Source organism: Scyliorhinus torazame, chromosome 7, assembly GCF_047496885.1.
Source record: "Scyliorhinus torazame isolate Kashiwa2021f chromosome 7, sScyTor2.1, whole genome shotgun sequence".
Taxonomy (NCBI): domain Eukaryota; kingdom Metazoa; phylum Chordata; class Chondrichthyes; order Carcharhiniformes; family Scyliorhinidae; genus Scyliorhinus; species Scyliorhinus torazame.
The window spans coordinates 111,753,885-111,777,841 of record NC_092713.1 but is presented as its reverse complement, the minus strand read 5'-3'; the positions used below and the strand labels follow the sequence as shown (position 1 = coordinate 111,777,841).

General features: G+C 47.1%; 1 protein-coding gene across 4 annotated transcripts in view; it reads left to right on the top strand.

Annotated features, from left to right (window-relative positions):
* rnf2 (ring finger protein 2) overlaps nt 1-23,957 on the top strand; it is a 78,312-nt gene that overhangs the window by 28,790 nt on the left and 25,565 nt on the right. For 3 of the 4 annotated variants that reach the window (XM_072511265.1, XM_072511266.1, XM_072511268.1), the window contains exon 2: nt 11,952-12,040. In XM_072511265.1, coding sequence (XP_072367366.1) covers nt 11,954-12,040 — 87 coding nt within the window. In that variant the 5' untranslated portion in view covers nt 11,952-11,953. Of the gene's footprint in view, nt 1-11,950; nt 12,041-23,957 lie in introns of those variants that run through there. The other variant, XM_072511267.1, reaches the window with a different exon arrangement.

Genomic DNA, 23,957 nt, shown 5'->3' with positions numbered 1-23,957 from the left:
TTCTTTCCAATCTTCTGACCTGCTTGTCTTTGCACAAATCTATGCTTTTTCTTTAAGTTTAATACTGTATTTACTTTTCAGTTAACGACAAAATGATGGGCTCTACTCTTGGGATTCTTCTTTCTCATTGAAATGTTTCTATTTTGTATATCCTGAAATATCCCTTTAAATGTTTGCCACTGAACCTTTATTGACTCATTCCTTAAGCATATTTGCCCATTCACTTTAGCTATTCCACTTTCATGCTCCCATAATTGCCCTTATTTAAGTTTACAATACTAGTCTAGGATGCATTTTTCTCCCCCTCAAACTGAATGTAGAATTCAATTATATTACGATCGTTGCTAGCAAGGGGTTCTTTCACAATGAGGTTATCAATTAATCCTATCTCATTGCACAATACCAGGTCTAGTATAGCCTGTTCATCTGGTTGGCTCGTGAATGTGCTATTCTAAGAAACTATCCCGAAAACCCACTACCCTTCTGCCTCCACTCCCCTGCTGCAACCAAGACCAGTCCCCCAAACGCCACCACCACTCCATGCTCAGAAAGCCGTGAACCACATAGAATGGGGGATTCACCATCACCATCATGCAAGGGGACCCTGGCAATGTCCGTAGCCCTCATCTGTATAGCCCTCGACAGCAACATCCCACCCCAGTCTCTGTGATCTCATGGTCTTGAATTCCTATTTGAAACTGAAGACTAGGTAGCTGCATGCCGGTGTGTAGGGAAGTTCCTCCATTTGTTTATTGGCAGCCAAATCCAGGTGGTGTGCCAGTGTCCTGGGTGCATACTTCTCCAAGGTTGAAGAACAGTCCTGTGACGCCCAGCTTAGTGATACAGGCTGTAAGCCAGGGTGAATGCAGAATAGCTGGATGCCTCACTCACTTTTTACAGAACACAGCAGGTTGTGAAACCGTGCCCAGTACTGCACCTGCCATGGTTTGGGACTCACCAGCTCAGCAATTTGGACACATGCCTCTTGGTGAGGAACAGCTTGTGGACTGGTGGGTAAAAGAGGTCCCTCCTGTCATTGACCGTCTGCACAGGTCCTGGTCGGAGAAACAGAGGAACACTGGCTCTCATGGCTGCTGGATTGCTGCAACATTCTGGTATCATTGATGATGGGTCATTATGTGGGATTGCCTTGTTTGGGTTGCATCATCAGCTTGGCATGGTTACATGACAGCGTGGGGCTGGTGGTTGTGATTTGAATACCAGTGATTAATTCCACTCTTTGGAGTTGCGGTGACCTCACTGTTGCTGGGTGAATGCCAGTGTGACATGGATTGTTACTGTGCTGCATTGTTCTAGGACGCCAGAACCTCTTGAGGGGCACACTTGTATTGGGAAGATGTGAGGTTAGCAGCCAGGGTTTCCGCCCTCTGTTGATGTTGTAGGGATAGAGGCACTGTGAGGGCTGAATTTAGAGTTCTATCCTGAGCTGGGCTGCTGTGCTCATTTGCAGCGCTGTGCTGGGACCTGTTACGGCTGCATAGATCAGACTGCTGCCACTTGTAAGGGACTGAGCTGAGACAGGTTGAGGCCAGTAGTCCCTCAGAGCTAGGTGATTGAGGCAGTAGTGAGATTGCAAAGGCTTAGGAAAGTACTGAGGGCTCCTTTTGGGCCAACTATAACAGGCACATCAAGCTTGCTAGCAATTATATCAACAATGACATTCACTACTCAGTTTGAAATTCAGCCAGCACTTCCAAGTATATTTGACACTTTCACTGCAGTCCATGAAACTCATGCAGCACAAAGCAAGCAGCGCAGGTGGCCATCTCATTTGGATCCTGCCGGGTGTGACCCATCTCCCATTAATCCTTTATGCTGATACCGGAGGTGGCAGGCCCCTCTGCACTCCAATCCTGACCTCTGGATGAAAATCCTGCCAGCTGGCATTGCTGAGAACAGAAATAGGATCGCAGCAGTGAGAAATTTCCCAATTCCTGCTTCCACAATGAAACATAGAATTTACAGTGCAGAAGGAGGCCATTCGGCCCATCGAGTCTGCATCGGCTCTTGGAAAGAGCACCCTACCCAAGGTCAACACCTCCACCCTATCCCCATAACCCAGTAACCCCACCCAACACTAAGGGCAATTTTGGACACGAAGGGCAATTTAGTATGGCCAATCCACCTAACCTGCACATCTTTGGACTGTGGGAGGAAACCGGAGCACCCAGAGGAAACCCACGCAGACATGGGGAGGATGTGCAGACACCACACAGACAGACCCAAGCTGAAATCGAACCTGGGACCTTGGAGCTGTGAAGCAATTGTGCTATCCACAATGCTACCGTGCTGCCGTTAGGGTCCAATGACAATAAGTAATTAAAGGGCAGCACAGTAGCATAGTGGTTAGCACAGTTGCTTCACAGCTCCAGGATCCCAGGTTCGATTCCCGGCTTGGGTCACTGTCTGTGAGGAGTCTGCACGTTCTTCCAGTGTGTGCGTGGGTTTCCTCCGGATGCTCCAGTATCCTCCCACAGTCCAGAGATGTGCAGGTTAGGTGGATTGGACTTGCTAAATTACCCTTAGTGTCCAAAAAGGTTGGTGGGGTTATTGGGTTATGGGGATAGGGTGGATGTGTGGGCTTGGGTCGGGTGCCCTTTCTAAGGGCCGGTGCAGACTCGATGGGCTGAATGGCCTCCTTCTGCACTGTATATTCTAAGATTCTATGATAAAGTAAATGTGATGATATCATGGTTGTGTTGTAATTTGCCGACTGACCACTAGGAGTTTCACTAGTATATAAGGGAATGTTAAAATCAGCTGAACTCAGACTGGCTGGAGGAAGGTGAAGAGAGAGGTTGCCTGGCATGATTTTACTGCTTTTCATCTGTTGTCTTGCATATAGGTTACCCACAGTTAATGTTAATAAATCATTTATAGCTTTAGCTACAAGTTTTCTTGTAATAAATCAGGCCATCCAACAAGAACATTACAGTAAACATTCATATGCATGTTAGGAGCAGTACCAGGTGGGCGGCATGGTAGCACAGTGGTTAGCACTGTTGCTCCACAGCGCCAGGGTCCCAGGTTCGATTCCCCGCTTGGGTCACTGTCTGTGCAGAGTCTGCACGTTCCCCCCGAGTCTGCATGGGTTTCCTCCGGGTGCTCCAGTTTCCTCCCACAAGTCCTGAAAGATGATCTGTTAGGTAATTTGGACATTCTGAAATTCTTTCTGTGTACCCGAACAGGCGCCGGAATGTGGCGACTAGGTCTTTTCACAGTAACTTCATTATAGTGTCAATATAAGCCTAATTGTGACAATAAAAGATTAGTTTAAAAAAAAAAAGGTCTTGTGGGTATGAACCCAGCGAAATGACTATAGGGTATTATCTGGACTCTAAACACCAAAAGCAATAGGCTACAGCTGAAAACAAAATGAAATGAAAATTGCTTATTCTCACAAGTAGGCTTCAATGAAGTTACTATGAATAGCCCCTAGTTGCCACATTCCGGCGCCTGTTCGGGGAGGCTGGTACGGGAATTGAACCGTGCTGCTGGCCTGCCTTGGTCTGCTATAAAAGCCTGTGATTTAGCCCAGTGTGCTATATAATAATCACATAGCCAACAAATCTAAGTAAAGTTTTGTAGCCCTGCTATATCCAGTCAAGAACCTTGGTGAACATGTAGGCAGCTAACTGGAAGAGGAACAAAATAAACATCTCCAATCTCAACTATGGAAGGAGCCCATCAATGAATGCAGGAAATAGTCCTGAAATGTTCTCCAGTATAATCAGACAAAAATGCTGAGTAGATGATCCTCCTTGAATCTCCCTGTGGTTTCTGCTATCATGTATTCCATTTGTCTAGTTAATTCAATTCACTCTACATTACATTAATGAAATGAAATGAAAATCGCTTATTGTCACAAGTAGGCTTCAAATGAAGTTACTGTGAAAAGCCCCTAGTCGCCACATTCCGGCACCTGTTCGGGGAGGCTGGTATAGGAGTTGAACCGTGCTGCTGGCTGCGTTGGTCTGCTTTCAAAGCCAGCGATTAAGTGGCTAAATGCATTGAATTTAATGTCTCATCTGAAAATGCAGCACTCCTTCAGTGCTGCACTGAAACGTCAACTTAACCTAATGCCACAACCTTCTGATTTAGTAGTGTGTGTGCTACAGCTGAGCAAATTTGACATTTAACTAATGAGAGGTTATTTTCAGCCATGTCAGTAATTTGCTTATGCTATTTTTCAGGAATGATAGAAGAACCATTCAAAGCTTGATGACTACTGACATGATCAATTATTCTGTATGGCTTTTGAATATTTGATGTATTACATTTCTTTGTGATGAAGTGGCTGGTTAATAAAGGGAATGCTGCCGATATAATATGGATTTTCAGAAGGCATTTGATAAGCTATCTCCAAGAGGTTCATTAGAAACGTTCAGATCCATGGTATGAGGAAATGTAGCAGGATGGATAGAAAGTTGGTTGACAGACAGCAAAAAGTGTTTGGATGAATGGTTGTTGCTTAGATTTGAGATGAGTTGGAAATAGCATGTCGGCGGCATCAATGCTGAGTCTACAGATGAGTTGAACTTGGGCACGTGGAGAACAGTCATATTTTGATGAAAAAGAGGATTTTTACAAACAGTGAGGATGACTGTAAGGGACATGGATATGTAAATGACGGACAAATGGCAAATTTCATTTAGTGTGAGGCAATATATTTGAAATGAAAATCGCTTATTGTCACAAGTAATCTTCAAATGAAGTTACTATGAAAAGCCCCTAGTCGTCACATTCCGGCACCTGTTCGGGGAGCTGGTACGGGAATTGAACCCGCGCTGCTGGCCTGCCTTGGTCTGCTTTAAAAGTCAGCTATTTAACCCTGTGCTAAACCAGCCCCTATTTTGTGAAGAAACCAAGAATGGGAGTGTACACAAAATGGAAGGTGTGAATAAACAGAGCCCTAAGGATTTAAATTCATAATTGAAAACATTGATAGTATGAGTCATGAAAAGTACACCTACAGTCTTGTCGGTTTTATAAATATGGATATAAGGGTACAAAAGTAAATAAATAGTGATATAGAACTCCAAACACTGGCTTGATTAAGCTTGAAGTTTTGGTCAACCCATTATAGAAAGGATATGAAAACAGTAGAGAGCGTACAGCATAGATACAGTAGGGTGATACTAGGGATGGGAAACTAATGAAGAGAAACTGATGTGTTTAAACTGTTTCCACTGGAGACAGAAAAGAAAATGTGTTTTAAAAATCATGAAGTGTTTTGATGGAATGAATAGGGAAAGACTATTTCCTTTCTGAGCAGAGGTCATCAATTTAAAATTGCCATTAAGAAAGCAATAAAAAGAGGTAGGAGATATTTATTCACACAGCAGGCTACTGGAGCATGGAATGTTTAGCGATAGGGAATACTTGAAGCAAAAACTGTTACATTCTTTAAGGGAACATTAGATAAACATTAGAAACTGAGGAAGATGCATCTCTATGGTACAGTATTTTTGGTCGCTCCAGCAAGGATCAGCATTGACAAAATGGGTCAGATGGTCTTTTATCTTTGTTGAAGATGTCTATGATTCTTTACATGTGGTTGTTGCTATAGTTATTTCAATAAATTACGTTTGTTAAGCACTACACACTGAGAATGCAGCTCAGAATATCAGAGGTCTTGTGGCTCAGTTCCTAACCCTCCTGCTTATGATCCAGAAGACCTCAGCCAAGGAATAAGTGTAGTTTTAAAAAGAATTTAGAGAACCAAATTATTTTTCCAATTTAGCATGGCCAATTCACCTAACCTGCACATCTTTTGGGTTGTGGGGTGAAACCCACGCAGACACGAGGAAAATGTGCAAATTCCACACAGACAATTCACTACATCGTTCAATCGATTTTTATTCAGTCTGAAAATCGTTCCAACACTCTATGTCATTCACCAAAACAAGACGAGTGAGAAGATGCGTAAAATAAACAAGCTTAATATATAATAAGCAGCAAAAGTGTAGTTTTGCTTTCTTAAAAAGAACTTTAAAGACTATTCTAACTCTCTTTATCCAGACCCAGGGTAAAGCTTTGCTCCTCCGCAGGGTTTGTCATGATCCTCCAGCATTGTACTGGAAAATAGTCACTTGCGGTGTGCTATTTCTTGAAGAACTATGTGTTATCTGTTTGAAATAGCCATTGGTAATTGTATTTTGGATCTGGTGATTTTCATTTGCCTTTGATTCAATAATACTATAGATACAAGATGCTATTACATTACTGATAACCTCCCCATACTTCAAACATAATTACCATCTTGTGTTACAACCTTCTACTTTTAATACATGCAGATGTTTGGGTTTTAGTTTTATGTATTGTACCAGTGAAAACTTGTCCTGGCTCATATTCTATCTTCAGTTTTTCCTTTAGCTGTCCAGAGTTGAATTTTAGAAGTTCATGTGAATGATAGAATAACACAAGGACATCCACAGCTGGGAGCATACAACCAGAGGACATACAACCTGTGCCCTACAACCAGAGGGCTTCTCAATCCATCGAATGGACTGTACGGCGGCCTCGGGCAAGGTAAGGGGAGGTGCGGTCTGCCTCCTAATCAACACCTCCTGGTGCCTAGATGTAGCAACACTGGCGAGTTTCTGCTCCCTGGAAATACCTGACGCTAAAATGCTGCCCCTACTACCTTCCGCGGGAGTTCAGCTCCGTTATCCTGACGGCAGTTTACATCCCACCCCATGCGAACGTGAAAATCGCACTGGACAAAATATTCACCACCACAAATAGCCTTGAAACGAAACATCCTGAGGCTTGTTCATTGTAGCTGGGGACTTCAATCAGGCCAAGCTCAAGAGCGTACTACCAAGTTACCACCAACACATCACCTGTTCCACCAGAGGCCCAAACATCCTGGACCTCTGCTACATAAATATCAAACATGCCTACCGCTCTATCGCCCGCCCACACTTTGGCAAATCTGACCACAAGGCAGTGCTCCTGCTCCCGGCTTATAAGCAAAAACTGAAGCGGGAGAATTCATCAAAGAAAGTTGTGCATTGTTGGTCTGAGGAATCGGATGATCTCCTACGGGACTGCTTAGAGTCAGTGGACTGGTCAGTATTTAAAAACTATGCGACCAGCCTGAACAAGTAAGCTACGACAGAAACTGACTTCAGTAAGTGTGTAGAAGACTGTGTGCCAAAGAAACAAATCTGCGTGTTTCCCAACCGGAAACCCTGGATGAACAGGGATATCCACTGCTTGCTGAAGTCTAGGTCTGAGGCGTTCAAGTCAGGCGACCCTGACCTCTATAAGAAAGCCAGATATGATCTAAAGAAATCCATCAAAGATGCCAAAAGACCGTACCGGACCAAGCTCGAGTCCCAGGCTAGCCACACGGATTCCCGCCGTCTATGACAAGGTCTGCAAGACATAATGGGCGACAAGATGAAGGCATGTAAAATCGTCGGCTCCAACGCACCTCTCCCTGATGAGCTCAATGCATTATATGCCCGCTTTGAGCAAGAGGTCAGCGAGAGCGAGCCCTCCACTCCAGAAGCCGCGGATGAACTTGTATCTGAGATCACCACTGCAGACGTCAGAGCAGCCTTCTCGAAGGTCAACCCGCGGAAAGCCACTGGCCCGGATTGGGTACCTGGACGAGCACTCGGTCTTGCGCGGATCAGCTGGCGGGGGTATTCACAGACATCTTCAGTCTCTCTTTACAACAATCTGAGATCCCTATCGGCTTCAAGAAGACGACCATCATCCCTGTACCCAAAAAAAAGTCACAAGCAGCGTGCCTTAATGACTATCGTCCAATGGCTCTGACATCCATCATCATGAAGTGCTTCGAAAGGTTAGTCATGGCATGGATCAACTCCAGCCTCCCGGATTGCCTTGATCCACTACAGTTCGCCTACCACTGCAACAGGTCCCCAGCAGACCTCATCTCCATGGCCCTGCACTCTATCCTGGAACACCTAGTTAACAAAGACATCTATGTCAGACTCCTATTTATCGACTACAGCTCAGCCTTCAACACCATCATTCCTACGAAACTCATCTCCAAACTCCGTGGCCTTGGCCTCGGCTCCTCTCTCTGCGACTGGATCCTGAACTTTCTAACCCACAGGCCACAATCAGTAAACACCTCCTCCATGATCATCCTCAACACCGGTGCCCCACAAGGTTGTGTCCACAGCCCCCTACTATACTCCTTAAACACCTATGACTGTGTGGCCAAGTTCCCCTCCAACTCGATTTTCAAATTTGCTGATGACACCACAGTAGTGGGTCGGATTTCAAACAATGACGAGACAAACAATGACGAGACAGAGTACAGGAATGAGATTGAGAATCTGGTGAATTGGTGCGACGACAATAATCTCTCCCTCAATGCCAACAAAACGAAGGAGATTGTCATCAACTTCAGGAAGCGTAGTGGAGATCATGCCCCTGTCTACATCAATGGGACTGAAGTAGAAAGGGTCGAGAGCTTCAAGTTCACCAAGTTCAAGTCCAGATCACCAACAACCTGTCCTGGTCCCCCCATGCCAACACTATAGTTAAGAAAGCCCACCAACGACTCTACTTTCGCAGAAGACGTAGGGAAGAGGTGTTGGCAATTCTGGACAGGCTGAAAATAGATAAGTCCCCGGGACCTGATGGGATTTATCCTAGGATTCTCTGGGAGGCCAGGGAAGAGATTGCTGGACCATTGGCTTTGATTTTTATGTCATCATTGGATACAGGAATAGTGCCAGAGGACTGGAGGATAGCAAATGTGGTCCCTTTGTTCAAAAAGGGGAGCAGAGACAACCCCGGCAACTATAGACCGGTGAGCCTCACGTCTGTAGTGGGTAAAGTCTTGGAGGGGATTATAAGAGACAAGATTTATAATCATCTAGATAGGAATAACATGATCAGGGATCGTCAGCATGGCTTTGTGAAGGGTAGGCCATGCCTCACAAACCTTATCGAGTTCTTTGAGAAGGTGACTGAACAGGTAGACGAGGGTAGAGCAGTTGATGTGGTGTATATGGATTTCAGCAAAGCGTTTGATAAGGTTCCCCACGGTAGGCTATTGCAGAAAATCCAGAGGCTGGGGATTGAGGGTGATTTAGAAATGTGGATCAGAAATTGGCTAGCTGAAAGAAGACAGAGGGTGGTGGTTGATGGGAAATGTTCAGAATGGAGTTCAGTCACAAGTGGAGTACCACAAGGATCTGTTCTGGGGCCGTTGCTGTTTGTCATTTTTATCAATGACCTAGAGGAAGGTGCAGAAGGGTGGGTGAGTAAATTTGCAGACGATACTAAAGTCGGTGGTGTTGTCGATAGTGTGGAAGGAAGTAGCAGGTTACAGAGGGATATAGATAAGCTGCAGTGCTGGGCTGAGAGGTGGCAAATGGAGTTTAATGTAGAGAAGTGTGAGGTGATTCACTTTGGAAGGAAAAACAGGAATGTGGAATATTTGGCTAATGGAAAAGTTCTTGAAAGTGTGGATGAGCAGAGGGATCTAGGTGTCCATGTACATAGATCCCTGAAAGTTGCCACCCAGGTTGATAGGGTGGTGAAGAAGGCCTATGGAGTGTTGGCCTTTATTGGTAGAGGGATTGAGTTCCGGAGTCAGGAGGTCATGTTGCAGCTGTACAGAACTCTGGTACGGCCGCATTTGGAGTATTGCGTACAGTTCTGGTCACCGCATTATAGGAAGGACGTGGAGGCTTTGGAACGGGTGCAGAGGAGATTTACCAGGATGTTGCCTGGTATGGAGGGAAAATCTTATGAGGAAAGGCTGATGGACTTGAGGTTGTTTTCGTTAGAGAGAAGAAGGTTAAGAGGAGACTTAATAGAGGCATACAAAATGATCAGAGGGTTAGATAGGGTGGACAGTGAGAGCCTTCTCCCGCGGATGGAAATGGCTAGCACGAGGGGACATAGCCTTAAACTGAGGGGTAATAGATATAGGACAGAGGTCAGGGGTAGGTTCTTTACGCAAAGAGTAGTGAGGCCGTGGAATGCCTTACCTGCTACAGTAGTGAACTCGCCAACATTGAGGGCATTTAAAAGTTTATTGGATAAACATATGGATGATAATGGTATAGTGTAGGTTAGATGGCTTTTGTTTCGGTGCAACATCGTGGGCCGAAGGGCCTGTACTGCGCTGTATTGTTCTATGTTCTATGTTCTAAGACGAAGGAAATTTGGCATGTCAGCTATGACCCTCACCAACTTCTACAGATGCACCATAGAAAGCATTCTTTCTGGTTGTATCACAGCCTGGTATGGATCCTGCTCTGCCCAAGACCGCAGGAAACTACAAAGGGTTGTGAATGTAGCCCAGTCCATCACGCAAACCAGCCTCCCATCCATTGACTCTATCTATAATTCCCGCTGCCTCAGAAAGGCAGCCAGCATAATTAAGGACCCCACGCACCCCAGACATACTCTCTTCCACCTTCTTCCGTCAGGAAAAATACCAAAATTTGAGGTCACGTATCAACCGACTCAAGAACAGCTTCTTCCCTATTTCTTCCCACCAGACTTTTGAATGGACCTACCTTGTATTAAGTTGATATTTTCTCTACACCTTGCTATAACTGTAACATTATATTCTGCAGTCTCTCCTTCCTTCCCTATGTACGGTATGCATTGTTTGTTCAGCATGCAAGAAACAATACTTTTCACTGTATACCAATACATGTGACAATAATAAATCAAAATACAGCATCATATACATGGTACTGCTTTAATAATAGCATGTAGTGTCTCTTTGGTGGAATATAGGACAATTTTAAGAGTTGACCCTGGTACTTTATTGAGTGTTTTAAAAAAAAAAAAAAAAAAAAAATTTAGAGTACCCAATTATTTTTTTTCCAATTCAGGGGCAATTTGGCATGGCCAATTCACCTATCCTGCACATCTTTGGGTTGTGGGGGTGAGACCCGCGCTGACATGGGGAGAATGCCACACGGACAGTGACCTAGGGCCGGGATCGAACCCAGATCCCCGGTGGCGTAAGGCAGCAGTGCTAACCACCTCGCCACCGTGCTGCCCATGTACCCACGTGTTAACCGATGAACAAATATTTGGTATGACTGAACAAAGTAGTACATTGTACAATTCCTACTTTTTGGTGTCTTGCAGAACTGACTCTCCGTTTGCTGGTGTGTAAAAGAAAGTATACAAATTTGTGATAAGTGATGCATATTCAGTCTCCGTGGTAGTAAGTGCTGACAGTTGTGTAGCATCTGAATCTGATTTGTATCTACCTGGGAATGAGAGAAGGGGAGATGGTATGTGCCAGCTCCACCTGTTTGTGGTTACTGTGGTTAGCTAGGGAACACAATGAATGTGCATTTACACATGGAGGGAAAAAATTGTCATTTACCAAATAGCTTTGATTTGATTTTAATGCACTCCCCGAAGCATTATAATTCCTAATTATCTGTTACTTTGCACACTTAAAAGCAAGGCCATTAACATTGTTTTCAAACTGGTCACTCCATGTGAGGTGGGGCTAGAAATGGATCTTGGCTTGGGGTTGCAATAATGGATATCCATAGTCCTTTCATATCTAAAGAAAATATCGAAAGAAAATAATACCTCTTCCCCTTCCCAACTTGCAAAAGTGTTTCTTCTTGGGATTCGCGAAGATACTGTGGAACTTAAACTTTTTAGATGTATATTTCCTCGAATTACCAATAGGTGGATTCTTACAGAGACCATATAGTGAGAAGGGATGGACAGCAAGATATACAAGCCCTGCCTGTTACTGGTACTACATAAATCATATGGACATAGCTCCACTTCTGCCCAATATTGTAATTTTAGTCTGTTCCTCACTCGCAAATTCAGGTGGTCAGTGCTATTGGGGATAAATCCAAATATTCTATGGATGGATCTTGGGGGTTGGCCTGATGGCAACATTGATGAATAATAATTTCATTTTTCTGTGCTTCTTGCAGCAATGGCACAAGTAGTGCAGACCAATGGAACTCAGCCTCTTAGCAAAACATGGGAGCTCAGCTTATACGAGTTACAGAGAACACCTCAGGTAAATACAACAATTGCATCTATATTTGTACCTTAGGATTTATTGTATTACTCAGTGGACTATGACGTTCTATAACAAGTTACATCTGTACAAAAGTTATGGAAATAGCCTGAGCACCCACAGATCCTGAATTCTCCCCTTGTAAACTTCTTGGAGGAGAAAGAGTTTTTTCCCCTAAAGCTAACAGCATCTTTTGAAAACTGGCACAATGAGGCTTGTGTGAACAGGATATAGTTAAATAAAAACTGGATTCTATTAAATATCAAGTTACCCAACTGTAAATTGTGTCCCTAAAAGCACCAGTACTGGGTGATTTTGTTATAAATTTATGCAACAGTGTGCAATCTTTCTGATCAGACCTGAATCAGAGTCTCAGTTTTCCTGTCTAAACAAATGTAAGTACTATTTGAAGAGATGTAGGAAATTCTGACAGTGTCCTAGCCAGTATTGCTCTCTCCTTGGAGTTGGATGACTCAGATTATAGATGGTTTGCGGCATCTTGCTGTGTAAGTTTTGCCTACTACATTTTCTTGTATAGCTGTGAGCTATGAAGGGCTTTGGAGCATTGGGGGAAGTGAAAGCCAACACATTAATGCAATTTGTTCTTTATCTAATCCTGCACCTATAATATGAATGGCTCAAAATTTGCAAATGTAATTTAGCTCTTCAGAAAAAGGAGGGACAGAGAATACAGGGAACCTCCCGTCAGTTGGCCTGTCTTAACAATGTACTTTGACAAGCCAATGTGGTTTTATGAGAGGGTGATCGAGTTTGACAATTTTATTGAGTTTTTTTGAGGTTTTAACTGGGAGGATAGATGAAGGGAAATTCGTAGATGTAATATACTTGTATTTCCAAAAAGCATTTGATGAGATGCCACACAAAAGGTTAATTTTGCAAGATAAAGGCTCCCAACTTGGGGGTAATATATTAGCATGGACAAAGAATTGGCCAACAGACAGAGAGTGGGGTTAAGTGGGCATTTTCAGCTTGACAGGTTCTGACTAGTGGAATGCCACGAGGTTCAGTGCTGGGGACTCTGCTATTTACAACCTATGTTAATGACTTGAGTAATGTACCTAGGTTTGCTGAGCTAGGTGGGAATGTAGGCTTTGAGGGGGATAGAAAGTGACAGATGGAGTATAATATGTGAAAGTGTGAAGTTATTCACTTTGGCTGAAATAATACAAAAACAGAATATTTTTCAAAATGTGAAAATTGTAAATGTGGATATTCAGGGGAACTTGGATATGCTTGTACAAGGAACACAGAAAGTACAGCAAACAATCAGGGAGGCAAATGGCATGATGTGCTCCAATCACCTTGCAATATAGATCAAGAATAATGAAGTCCTGCTCCAATGAATGTTTTGGGTGACACCACACTTGGAATACTGTGTGCTCGCCCTATTTACTTGCATTGGAGTCGGTACAGTGAAGATTCACGAAATTGGACCCTGGGGTGAGAGGCTTTGTTTAATGATGAGAAGCTGAGTGAATTGGGCCAATATTCTCTGCAGTTTAGAAGAATGAGGGATGATTGCAGTGAAACATACCAGCTTCTGAAGGAATTTGACAGGGTTCCCATGGCTGGGGAATCCAGAACACTGGGGCACAGCCTAAGGATAAAGTCCATTTAGGACTAAGGTGAGAATAAATTTCCGGTGAATATTTGAAAGTTTGGACCCCAGAAGGATGTGGATGCCCCATTGATGATTATGTTTAAGACCCAGATGGACAGAATCTTGGTGTCTCAAGAGATCACGGGATTATGAGGAGTGGGTGGAAAGTGGAGTTGAAGCCAATGATCAGCCATGATTGTATTGAATGGCAGAGCAGGCCCGACGGACCATATGGTCTACTCCTACTCCTATTTCTTATGGTCTTGTATGAGTAGAGGCACAAATTGCAGAAGGCAACAAGAGTGTTCAACAAAGGTTTTAATCAATATTAAGAATGTAATCTGGATGGATAACTTAATATTGCTAGAATTAATTATTTTTAAACGCAGACATGGGGCAAATGTGCAAACTCCACACGGACAGTGGTCCGGGATTGAACCTGGGTCCTCGGCACCGTGAGGCAGCAGTGCTGCCAACATGCCGCCCTCAGAATTAATTCTTGAATATCTGGGATATAATTATTTTCAAAATCACATATACTTATCATTCACTCCTATAATAGCAACTTTGCCAATAAATACACACACACACACACACACAAAAAATCTAAAACAGCAATTTCCAAAATATTTTACTTTTACTTTGAAATTACAGGCTCCCTCCAAAAAAGGCATGTTGACACTGGTAACCCTGAAGAAAATGTATTCTAAACTTCTCATCCCTCATCTTTTTCTTATCTGCTTACCGTCTCTCTCCCTCATATTTCCTCCCTTCGCTTTGTCTTCCTTTCTGTTCCTACACCTCCTTCCCCTCTGTGCCTCCTCCTTCCCTTTGGCCTGCCTCATCTTCCCTCCAGTGTTTGTCTCTTTTTATTTCCCTCCTGTTGCTGATTTCCTTTCTGTGGCTATCTTCTTTCCAGTTTGTGTCTGTCTTTGTCAACTTCCTTTCCATCAGTCTCTCTCTTTCTAGCGTTTTCTGGTTCACACACACTCTTTTACCTTTTCCACTCTCATCTCTCCATCATTCCTCTCTCCTGTTGGGGTCTGATAGAAGACAAGGGACTGCTAGTCCAAAGAATCATCAGAAATAGGTGTCAGGACACTGAACCAATTCAAAAGCTAGTGGGCAGGATTCTCCATTGGCTGATGCTGAAATTGTGAAACACAGTTGGGCGGAGAATAGGTTCTGACATTAAAATCGCAGGTGGGTGCCGATATGACGCCAAATTGCTACTCTCCATCACCTCGACAGTCAATGTTGTCTGGGATGCACGTGCAGTAAACACCATTTGCATATCATTAGCAGGCCTGACCCGATATTCTCCGGGGTCTCTGCGATGATCCGCCTCCGATGGGCCGAGTTCCCGAAGGCACAGTTCACTTGTGCTTTTGAAATTTGTGAAACTAGCGTCATGGCTGCAGAGGTTCCAGTGGCGTGGGCGAGCAGGGCGGCCGCAGCAACAAGAGCTCCCGCCGGTGGTCAAGATTTGCGGCGATTTCGGGGATTTCCCCGAGTCTACACGCACCCCCCGACTATCGTCGGCCTTTGGGGCCGTCACGAGCAGCCAGCGGGGTCGGTTTAAAAACCGGCGAAGAACCCCACGCGGGTGTCGGGCAGCGGGGGCTGAGGCACTGGGCCCAGTGCGGCGTCGAGGTCAGAGCAGTGGGGGCGGAGCAACGAGGAGGCCGAGGCGGCAGGCTCGAGGCCAGGGCACAATGTAGGGAGGGTGCTCCACATCTGATGGCTCCCACCTAGGAGGCAGAAAGAAGGTTGAAGCCTGGTCCCAGGGGAGCTCTGGGTGAATGTAGAGGAGAAAGAAAGAAGGTTTAAGGAAGTTTGGTGACCAAGATTTTTTTTTTTTTTTTTTTTTTTCCCCTCTCTTCCCCCCCTTTCTAAAAAAAAAAAAGAATAATTCAGATTGATGAAGGACAGGAGGGTGAAGGGGGAGGGAGGAGAAAGGAAAGAAAATAAACAATAAGTCACTAAAGGATGCGAAGAGCAGCGTCGAAGAAAGGAGGAAACGCGGGTTCGCCGCTGAAGGAGAAGACAAGCAAAAGTGTTGACAGGATGGCGGAAGCCGAACTGCAAGGCGGGGCCGCACTACTTACGGTGGAGAAGATGACCTAGGTGATGGCGGTGGAGCTGGAAAAACAGTTTGCGAGGCACATGGAGGCCTTGAGGAAGGAGACGGCAGTCGTGTTGAAGTCATTGGTGGAGGAGGCAATCGGCCCGATGAGGGTGGAGGTGGCAAAGGCATTGGCCGAGGTGAGAGAGCAGGGCGAGAAGATGAAGGAAGTGGCGGAGGCCGTGTCACGTCACAGCGACCAGGCCACCTTGATGGGGGACGAGCTGCGGAGGGTGGTGGAGGTTAACAGAGGACTCCGAGCAAAGCTGGAAGACTTGGAAAACCGCTCAAGGTGGCACAATTTGTGAATTGTCGGCTTCCCGAAGGGTCAGAGGGCCCAAGGCCAACACAATACTTCGCTGAGAAGTTGGTGGAGCTGATGGGGGAGGGTCATTAAGGCCGAAGCCCAAAGTGAACAAGCAGCCAAGGACAGTAATTATCCGCTTCCATAAGTTTTGCATGAAGGAGAAGGTATTAAGCTGGGCGAAGCAGAAGCGTGAGGTGCTGTGGGATGGTACTGCGGTTCGGATCTACCAGGACTGGACGGTGGAGTTGGCAAAAAGACAAGCGGTGTTTGGGCGAGTAAAGGCGGCATTGTACAAGAAGGGGGTGCGATTTGTTATGGTATACCTGGCGAAGTTGAGAGTTACATATAACGCCAAAGACTTTTATTTTGAGACGGCGGAGGCAGCTGAGGCGTTCGTGAGGGCAGAAGGCTTGGGACAGACGTGAAGAGCGGAACTGGAAGAGAGACTGTGGACTGTGTTTGAGCAGCTGCAAAATGTACAAATGTTACAACTTTCTTTTTACTGATTTGTATTGTAATTTACTTCTCTTTGCATTGTTACAGAGTTCAAGTTAATGGTGGGTTGATTGGCGTTCTGTGTTGCGACGGTTAAATGTTATATTAGTGAATTGTAGGGGTTGGATTGTTGGGTTTGTTTTGGTGTTTCTTTCTCTGGGACTGGGTGGAAGGGGGCGAGAGGTCTTGGCGGGGGGAGCCACCCACGCTAGCTAACTAAAGTCAGCTAGTGAACGGAGGTGAGGTGAGAGGAAGGCTGCGGATGTTGGAGCCTGGATAGCAGGCTTCAATGGGCCTACAAGGCGAGCGAGAGGGTGGGGGAAGGGATGGATGTTGGGGGATGTTGTTTCAGGGGGAAATGTAGGGGGGTTCTTGGGAGGGGGGGAAGGGGTTCAATGTTAACAATGGACAGGGGCGGGTCAGGCTTATGGGGCAGGGCTCGGTGGTATGATGATGGTGGATAAGAAAGGTGGGGGGGTGAGAGACCACCAGTAAGGATAGTCACGTGAGCGGGCTAGCAGGTCCGGTCAAGAGGTCAAGGGTGCTCGCGCATCTTAAAAGTTTGCAAGCCAATGTAGCAATGCTGCAGGAGACTCACTTGAGGGTGAAGAACCAGATGAGACTTAAAAAGGGCTGGGTGAGCCAAGTGTTTTACTCCGGATTTGATGGAAGGGCTCGAGGGGTAGTGGTGTTGGTCAGCAAAAGGGTACGCTTCCAGATGGAGAAGGTGGTGGCTGATCAGGGGGGTAGATATGTGATTGTGGCAGGGGCGCTGGAGGGGAGATTAGTGGCGCTGTTAAGTGTATACGGTCCCAATTGGGACGATGTGGGATTCGCGAGGAAGGTGTTTGGGGCCATTCCCGACTTGGACCCACATGAGCTGATTGTTGGGGGGGACTGGAACTTGGTGCAGGAACCAAGGTTGGACAGATCACGGCCGCGCTCGCTGGTCCCATCAGGGGAGGGGCGAAGGCGCTGGCTGGGCTAATGGTGGAAATGGGAGGGGTGGACCCTTGGAGGTTCCTGCACCCAAGGAAACGGGAGTACTCGTTTTTCTCAGCAGCCCATAAGGTATACTCGCGGATCGACTTTTTTGTGGTGGGAAAGGCTTTGCTGGCTGGAGTCAAGGGGTCGGAATACTCTGCAATTGCAGTGTCAGATCACGCTCCACATTGGTTGGATGTGGTGCTGGAGAAGGGGGTAGCGCAGAGACCGGGGTAGAAACTGGATGTGGGGCTTTTGGGGAACCAAGTGTTCTGGGAGAAAATTGAAAAGAATATGTAGGTTTATGTAGGTATTTAGGAATATGTAGGTTTCAACTGTACGGGTGAGGTGTCGAAGGCAGTCGTCTGGGAGGCTCTAAAGGCGGTGGTGAGGGGTGAGGTAATTTTCTTTAAGGCCAGGGTGGACAAAGAGGAGAGGTTGGAGTGGCAGAGGGTAATAGATGAGATGTTGGAGGTAGATAGGAGGTATGCAGAAGATGGGGATCCAGCGAAGCTGGAAAAGAGGAAGGAACTACAGGCGAGCTTCGACCGACTGTCCAACAGGAAGGCGGTGCGCCAACTGAGACGAGCAAGGGGTGCAGTTTATGAACATGGAGATAAGGCATGTTAGGTATGTTAACATAAGGTATGTTAGCAGGTCAGCTCCGGAGGGAGGCAGCGGCAAGGGAAATTCTTCAGGTGAGGGATAGGGCAGGGAAGTTGGTGGTGGTTCCGGAGCTGATTAACAAGGTTTTTGAGGAGTTTTATGAGAGGTTGTACAGGTCAGAGCCACCCAGGGGAGACCGTGAGATGCAGGAATTTCTAGATGGGTTGGAGTACCCGAGGCTAGGGGAGGGGGACAGGGCTACATTAGAAGGAGTAATAGTGGAGCAGGAGATAAAGGATGCGATTGGGAGGATGCAGTCGGGCAAGGTGGCAGGGCCGGATGGGTTTCCGGTGGAATATTATAAAAAATTCAAGGATACTTTGGCACCCCTGATGGTGGGGATGTTTGAAGAGGCGATAGGGAAGTGGGTGTTACTGCAAACCTTGGGGCAGGCATCGATTTCACTGTTGCTAAAAAAAGATAAGGATCCGACGGAGTGTGGGTCGTATCGGCCCATATCACTTCTGAATGTGGACGGAAAAGTGTAGGCGAAGGTACTGGCGGGTAGGCTGGAGGAGTGCCTCCCGAAGGTGATAGGGGAGGATCAGACGGGGTTCGTGAAAGGGAGGCAGCTGTTTTCGAACATTAGGAGGGTTTTGAACGTTGTTATGGCACCGGCGGAAGGGAAGGAAACAGAGGTGGTTGTGGCATTGGACGCCGAGAAGGCGTTTGATTGGGTCGAATGGGGATACCTGATGGCAGTGCTGGAGCAGTTTGGGATTGGACCAAGGTTTGTGAACTGGGTAAAGCTACTATATAAGGAGCTGAAGGCGAGTGTCCGCACAAATAATATCAGTTCGAGATATTTCTCTCTCCACCGTGGGACGAGACAGGGATGTCCTATGTCCCCCCTGCTGTTTGCACTTGCGATTGAGCTGTTGGCCATCGCATTGAGAAGTTCGGGAGCATGGAAAGGAATAGTGCGGGGGGGATAGAGCATAGGGTGTCCTTATATGCCGACGACTTGCTGCTGTATGTGTCAGAACCGAGTGCGTCGATGTGAGGAATATTGGAGCTACTGCGAGTATTTGGATCTTTCTCTGGGTACAAGCTGAACCTGGACAAGAGTGAGTACTTTGTGGTGTCTCGGCCAGGGGTGGGGGGGCTGCCATTCCGTGGGCAAGGACTCACTTTAGGTATCTGGGGGTACAGGTTGCCCGGGAGTGGGGGAGGCTTCGCAGGTACAACATCACTAGTTTGGTGGGGAGAGTGAAAGCCGATCTGGCAAGGTGGGATGGTCTTCCCCTGTCACTGGCGGGTTGGGTATAGGCGGTTAAAATGAATGTGTTGCCGCGATTTCTGTTTATTTTTCAATGCCTACCGATTTTCCTGCCAAAGTCTTTTTTCAGAGAGATTGAGGGAAGGATTACCTCGTTCATATGGGGAGGGAAGGTGGCCAGAGTGAGAAAGGTGCTGCTACAGAGGGGAAGGCAAGCAGGGGGTTTGGGTCTCCCGAACCTCATGTACTACTACTGGGCGGCGAATGTGGAGAAGGTGCGGAGCTGGGTCAGAGGGGTTGATTCTCAGTGGGTCAGAATGGAGAAGAGTTTGTGCAGGGGGTCGGGGCTGAAAACACTAGCAACAGCGCCGCTCCCGATAATTCTTGGGAAATCCTCAGGGAGTCCGGTAATAATAGCTTCATTGAAATCCTGGAGGCAGTTTCGTCAACACTTCAGGTTGGGGGCAGGGTCAAGGGAAATGCCGATTCGGGGGAACCACAGATTTGAGCCAGGGAGGTGGGATGGAAGTTTTCGGAAATGGGAAGACAAGGGGATTAAGACACTAAAAGATTTGTTTCTTCGGGGTCGGTTTGCAGGATTGAGGGAGCTGGAAGCGAAATATGGCCTAGAGCAGGGAGAAGTGTTTCGATACATGCAGGTTCGGGATTTTGCCAGGAAGGAGATACAGAGCTTCCTGGAGGCCTCCACATTGCTGGAGGTGGTGCTGACGATAAGGGGAATGGAGAAGGGGGCAGTGTCAGCAGTGTACGGAGCGATTTTGGAAGAGGATAAGGCACCACTGGAAGGGATCAAAGCAAAGTGGGAGGAAGAGCTGAGAGAGGTTCTAGAGGAGGGGGTCTGGTGTGAGGTGCTCCGGAGAGTGAATGCCTCCACCTCATGTGCGAGGTTGGGGCTGATACAGCTGAAGGTGATATATAGAGCGCACCTCAGAGGGTGAGGATGAGCTGATTTTTTGAAGGAGTAGAGGATGTGTGTGAGCGTTGCGGTGGGGAGGGGGGGGGGGGGGGGGGGGGGGCTAATCACGTTCATATGTTTTGGTCCTGTCCAAAGATAGGGGAGTACTGGAAGGAGGTTTTTGGGGTAATCTCCAAGGTGGTGTGCGTGAAACTGGACCCAGGTCCCCGGGAGGCCATATTCAGGGTGTCGGACCAGCCAGGGTTGGAAACGGGAGCGGAGGCAGATATCATAGCCTTCGCCTCGTTGATCGCCCGAAGGCGGATCCTGCTGGGATGGAGAGCAGCCTCTCCACCCTGTGCCCTGGCGTGGCGGGGGGGACCTGTTGGAATACTTGACCCTTGAGAAGGTTAAGTTCGAACTGAGGGGAAGCTCGGAGGGGTTCTACAAGTCATGGGCACTATTTATTATGTATTTTCAAGAACTGGATAACATCGAACATTAGTTGGGAGGGATGGGTGGGAGGGTTGCGGGGAGGGGGCTGGTTGTATTAAGGATGACTATGGGTAATCCCTGATTCCTTTTTGTCACTTGTTTATGAACAATTGCGGGATGTTTGGGGGTTGGTGGGAGGATGGGATTGTTGTTATTGTTATGGGGATTGACGTATCTGTTGCTGATTATTGTTTATTGTTGGTGGGTGTAAATTCAGGGAAAAATGTGAAAAAGGAGGAGAATAAAAAATATATATATTTTTTTAAAATGGCTGCAGAGGGTGAGAGAGGGGGTACAGAAAGTGTCCAACATCGCCATAGTTTGCTGACAGTGTGTCACTGGACGGGAGCTTCTACCAGGGCCGGGCGATGGTGAGGGGAGGTCAGTTGGACGGGCATGGAACACCATCGCCGCAGCCGGCAAGGCAGCGGCACATGCCAACAGCTCACTGTGAACGTGATTCGTATAGGTGCCCCCCAGGACACCTCCCTAGGCGCCCTCTGGCCCCAGTGACCAATCAGCTGTATGGGTGCACTCCAGCACAACCAGTGCCATCTTGCTGGATGGTGTGTGTGGGGAGTGAAGTGTGTATATGCGGCTGCAGCTTTTCAACCACCCAAGTGTCAATCATGGACCCAGCGAATCCCGCACTGTTTTTCATTGGAATCGACTGTGTTCCACGTGGCGCCTGTGCTAGCCCCTCCACAGTTGCTGAATCGATCCATGTTCAGCGCCTGTTTTGCTGTTGTGAAAGTCCACGAATTCTGCATCGTCGTCTCAGAAACAGAGAATCCCGCCCAGTGATGGTGAGCTTAAAGGTGTAGAAGCGGAGAACTGTTGCTATCACAGGAGAGGAACTGAAATGGATTTGGCAGGTCTGGTAAAATTTAAATCCACGAATACTAAGATTAGGTTTTCAACAAGTAAAAGCTCCATGGTTCCTATTTAAGGTGTGTTGTTGCTGTTCCTGCTGATTTGCACTGTGGTTTCATAGTCCTACCCGTTCCAGGTTGAAAACATTACTTACTACCATGGCACTTTAGGCAACTGGATTTCATCACATTCACCTTTAAAAATTGTGACTTTGTTACAGGATGCCTATATCTGAAGAAAGAAGGGCAAGGAAGCGGCAGCTCTCCCAGTCTCTTCTGTTCTCTTGCCTGAATCGCGAACATCTCGCTTTTCCCCATGTTCAATTTATATCCCGAAAAATTGCCAAATTCCCCCAGGATTCACATTACTTCCCTCATCCCCTCCAATATACATGAGTAGGTCATCTGCATAAAGCGAGACCCGGTGCGCGCGCACCCCCCCCCCCCCCCCCCCCCCCCCCCGAACCAGCTCTTTCCAATTCCTAGAGGTTCTTAACGCCATGGCCAGAGCAAACAGGGGGAGGGGGCACCCTTGCCTCGTCCCTCGGTGCAGTTTAAAGTACCCCGACCTCAGCCGGTTCGTACGCACACTCACTACTGGTGCCTGATAGAGCAACTGCACCCCAGTAAATGAAGCCCTCACCAAACCCAAACCTTCCCAGCGCCTCCCACAGGTAATTCCACTCCCCCCGATCAAAAGCCTTCTCCACATCCATCGCTACCACCACCTCCACCTACCCTCCTTCTGAGCGCATCATAATAACATTAAAAAGCCTTCGAACATTGGCCTTGAGTTGCCTGCCCTTTGCAAATGCAGTCTGGTCTTCCCCTATAACCCCTGGGACATAGTCCCTATCCTTGTGGCCAGTATCTTAACCAGTAGTTTGACGTCCACATTCAGTAGAGAAATTGGCCTGTATGATCCGCATTGCTGTGGATCCTTCTCCCGTTTCAGGATCAATGAAATCAAGGCCTGCGACATCGTTGGGGGGAGGACTCCATTCTCTCTTGATTCATTAAATGTCCTCACCAGCAGTGGGCTCAATATCTCTGAAAACCTCTTATAGAATTCCACCGGGTAGACGTCAGGCCTCAGGGCCTTGCCCGATTGCATGCCCTCCAGCCCCTCGATTATTTCCTCAATCTCAATTGGGGCTTCCAGCCCTTCCACCAGGTCCTCATCTGCCCTCGGAAACCTCAACTGATCCAGAAACGGCCTCATCCCCTCCACCCCAGCCGGGGGTTCCAACTGATATAATTTACTATAGAAGTCCTTAAACACCATGTTCACCCCTGCTGGGTCCAGGACAGTATTCCCACCTCTATTCTTTACTCTCCCTATCTCCCTGGCCGCCTCCCTTTTTCTGAGCTGGTGCGCTAACATTCTGCTAGCCTTTTCCCCGTACTCCTAGATCGCCCCCCTTGCCTTCCTCAACTGTTCCACCGCTTTCCCTGTGGACAACAGCCCAAACTCCGCCTGTAACCTCCGCCGATCCCTAAGTCGCCCTGCATCCGGGGGCTCCGAGTATCTCCTGTCCATCTGGAGTCTCTCAGCCCGTTCCGCCTTTTTTCTGTGGGCCCGTATCGAGATTAATTCCCCTCTGACCACTGCCTTCAGAGCTTCCCAAACCGTAGCAGCGGAGACCTCCCCGTATCATTTGTTTTCAGGTAGTTCTGGATGGACTTGTTAACCCACCCACAGATCGCTTTGTCCACGAGCAACCCCACATCCAGTCTCCACAGCGGGCGTTGCCCTCTCTCCACACTAACCCGTAGATCCACCCAATGCGGGGCATTATCCAATACTGTGATTGCCGAGTACTCCGTATCCACCAGCTCCGGTATTAGCGCCCTGCTCATAACAAAAAAGTTGATGCGAGAGTATACCTTGTGGACATGTGAGATAAAGGAAAACTCCTTCGCCCTTTGCCGTGGAAACCTCCATGGGTCTACTCCCCCCATCTGTTCTATGAATCCCTTCAATTCCTTTGCCACAGCCGGCCTCCTCCCTGTCCTGGATTTTGACCGGTCCAATTCCGGATCAATGACTGTGTTAAAGTCTCTTCCCATGATCAGGTTATGTGACTCTAAGTCTGGGATCTTACCTAAAACCTGCCTCATAAATCCCACATCGTCCCAATTCGGAGCATATAATGTTCACGAGTACCACCCACACCCCCTCCAGCTTCCCACTCACCATTATGTACCTACCCCCCT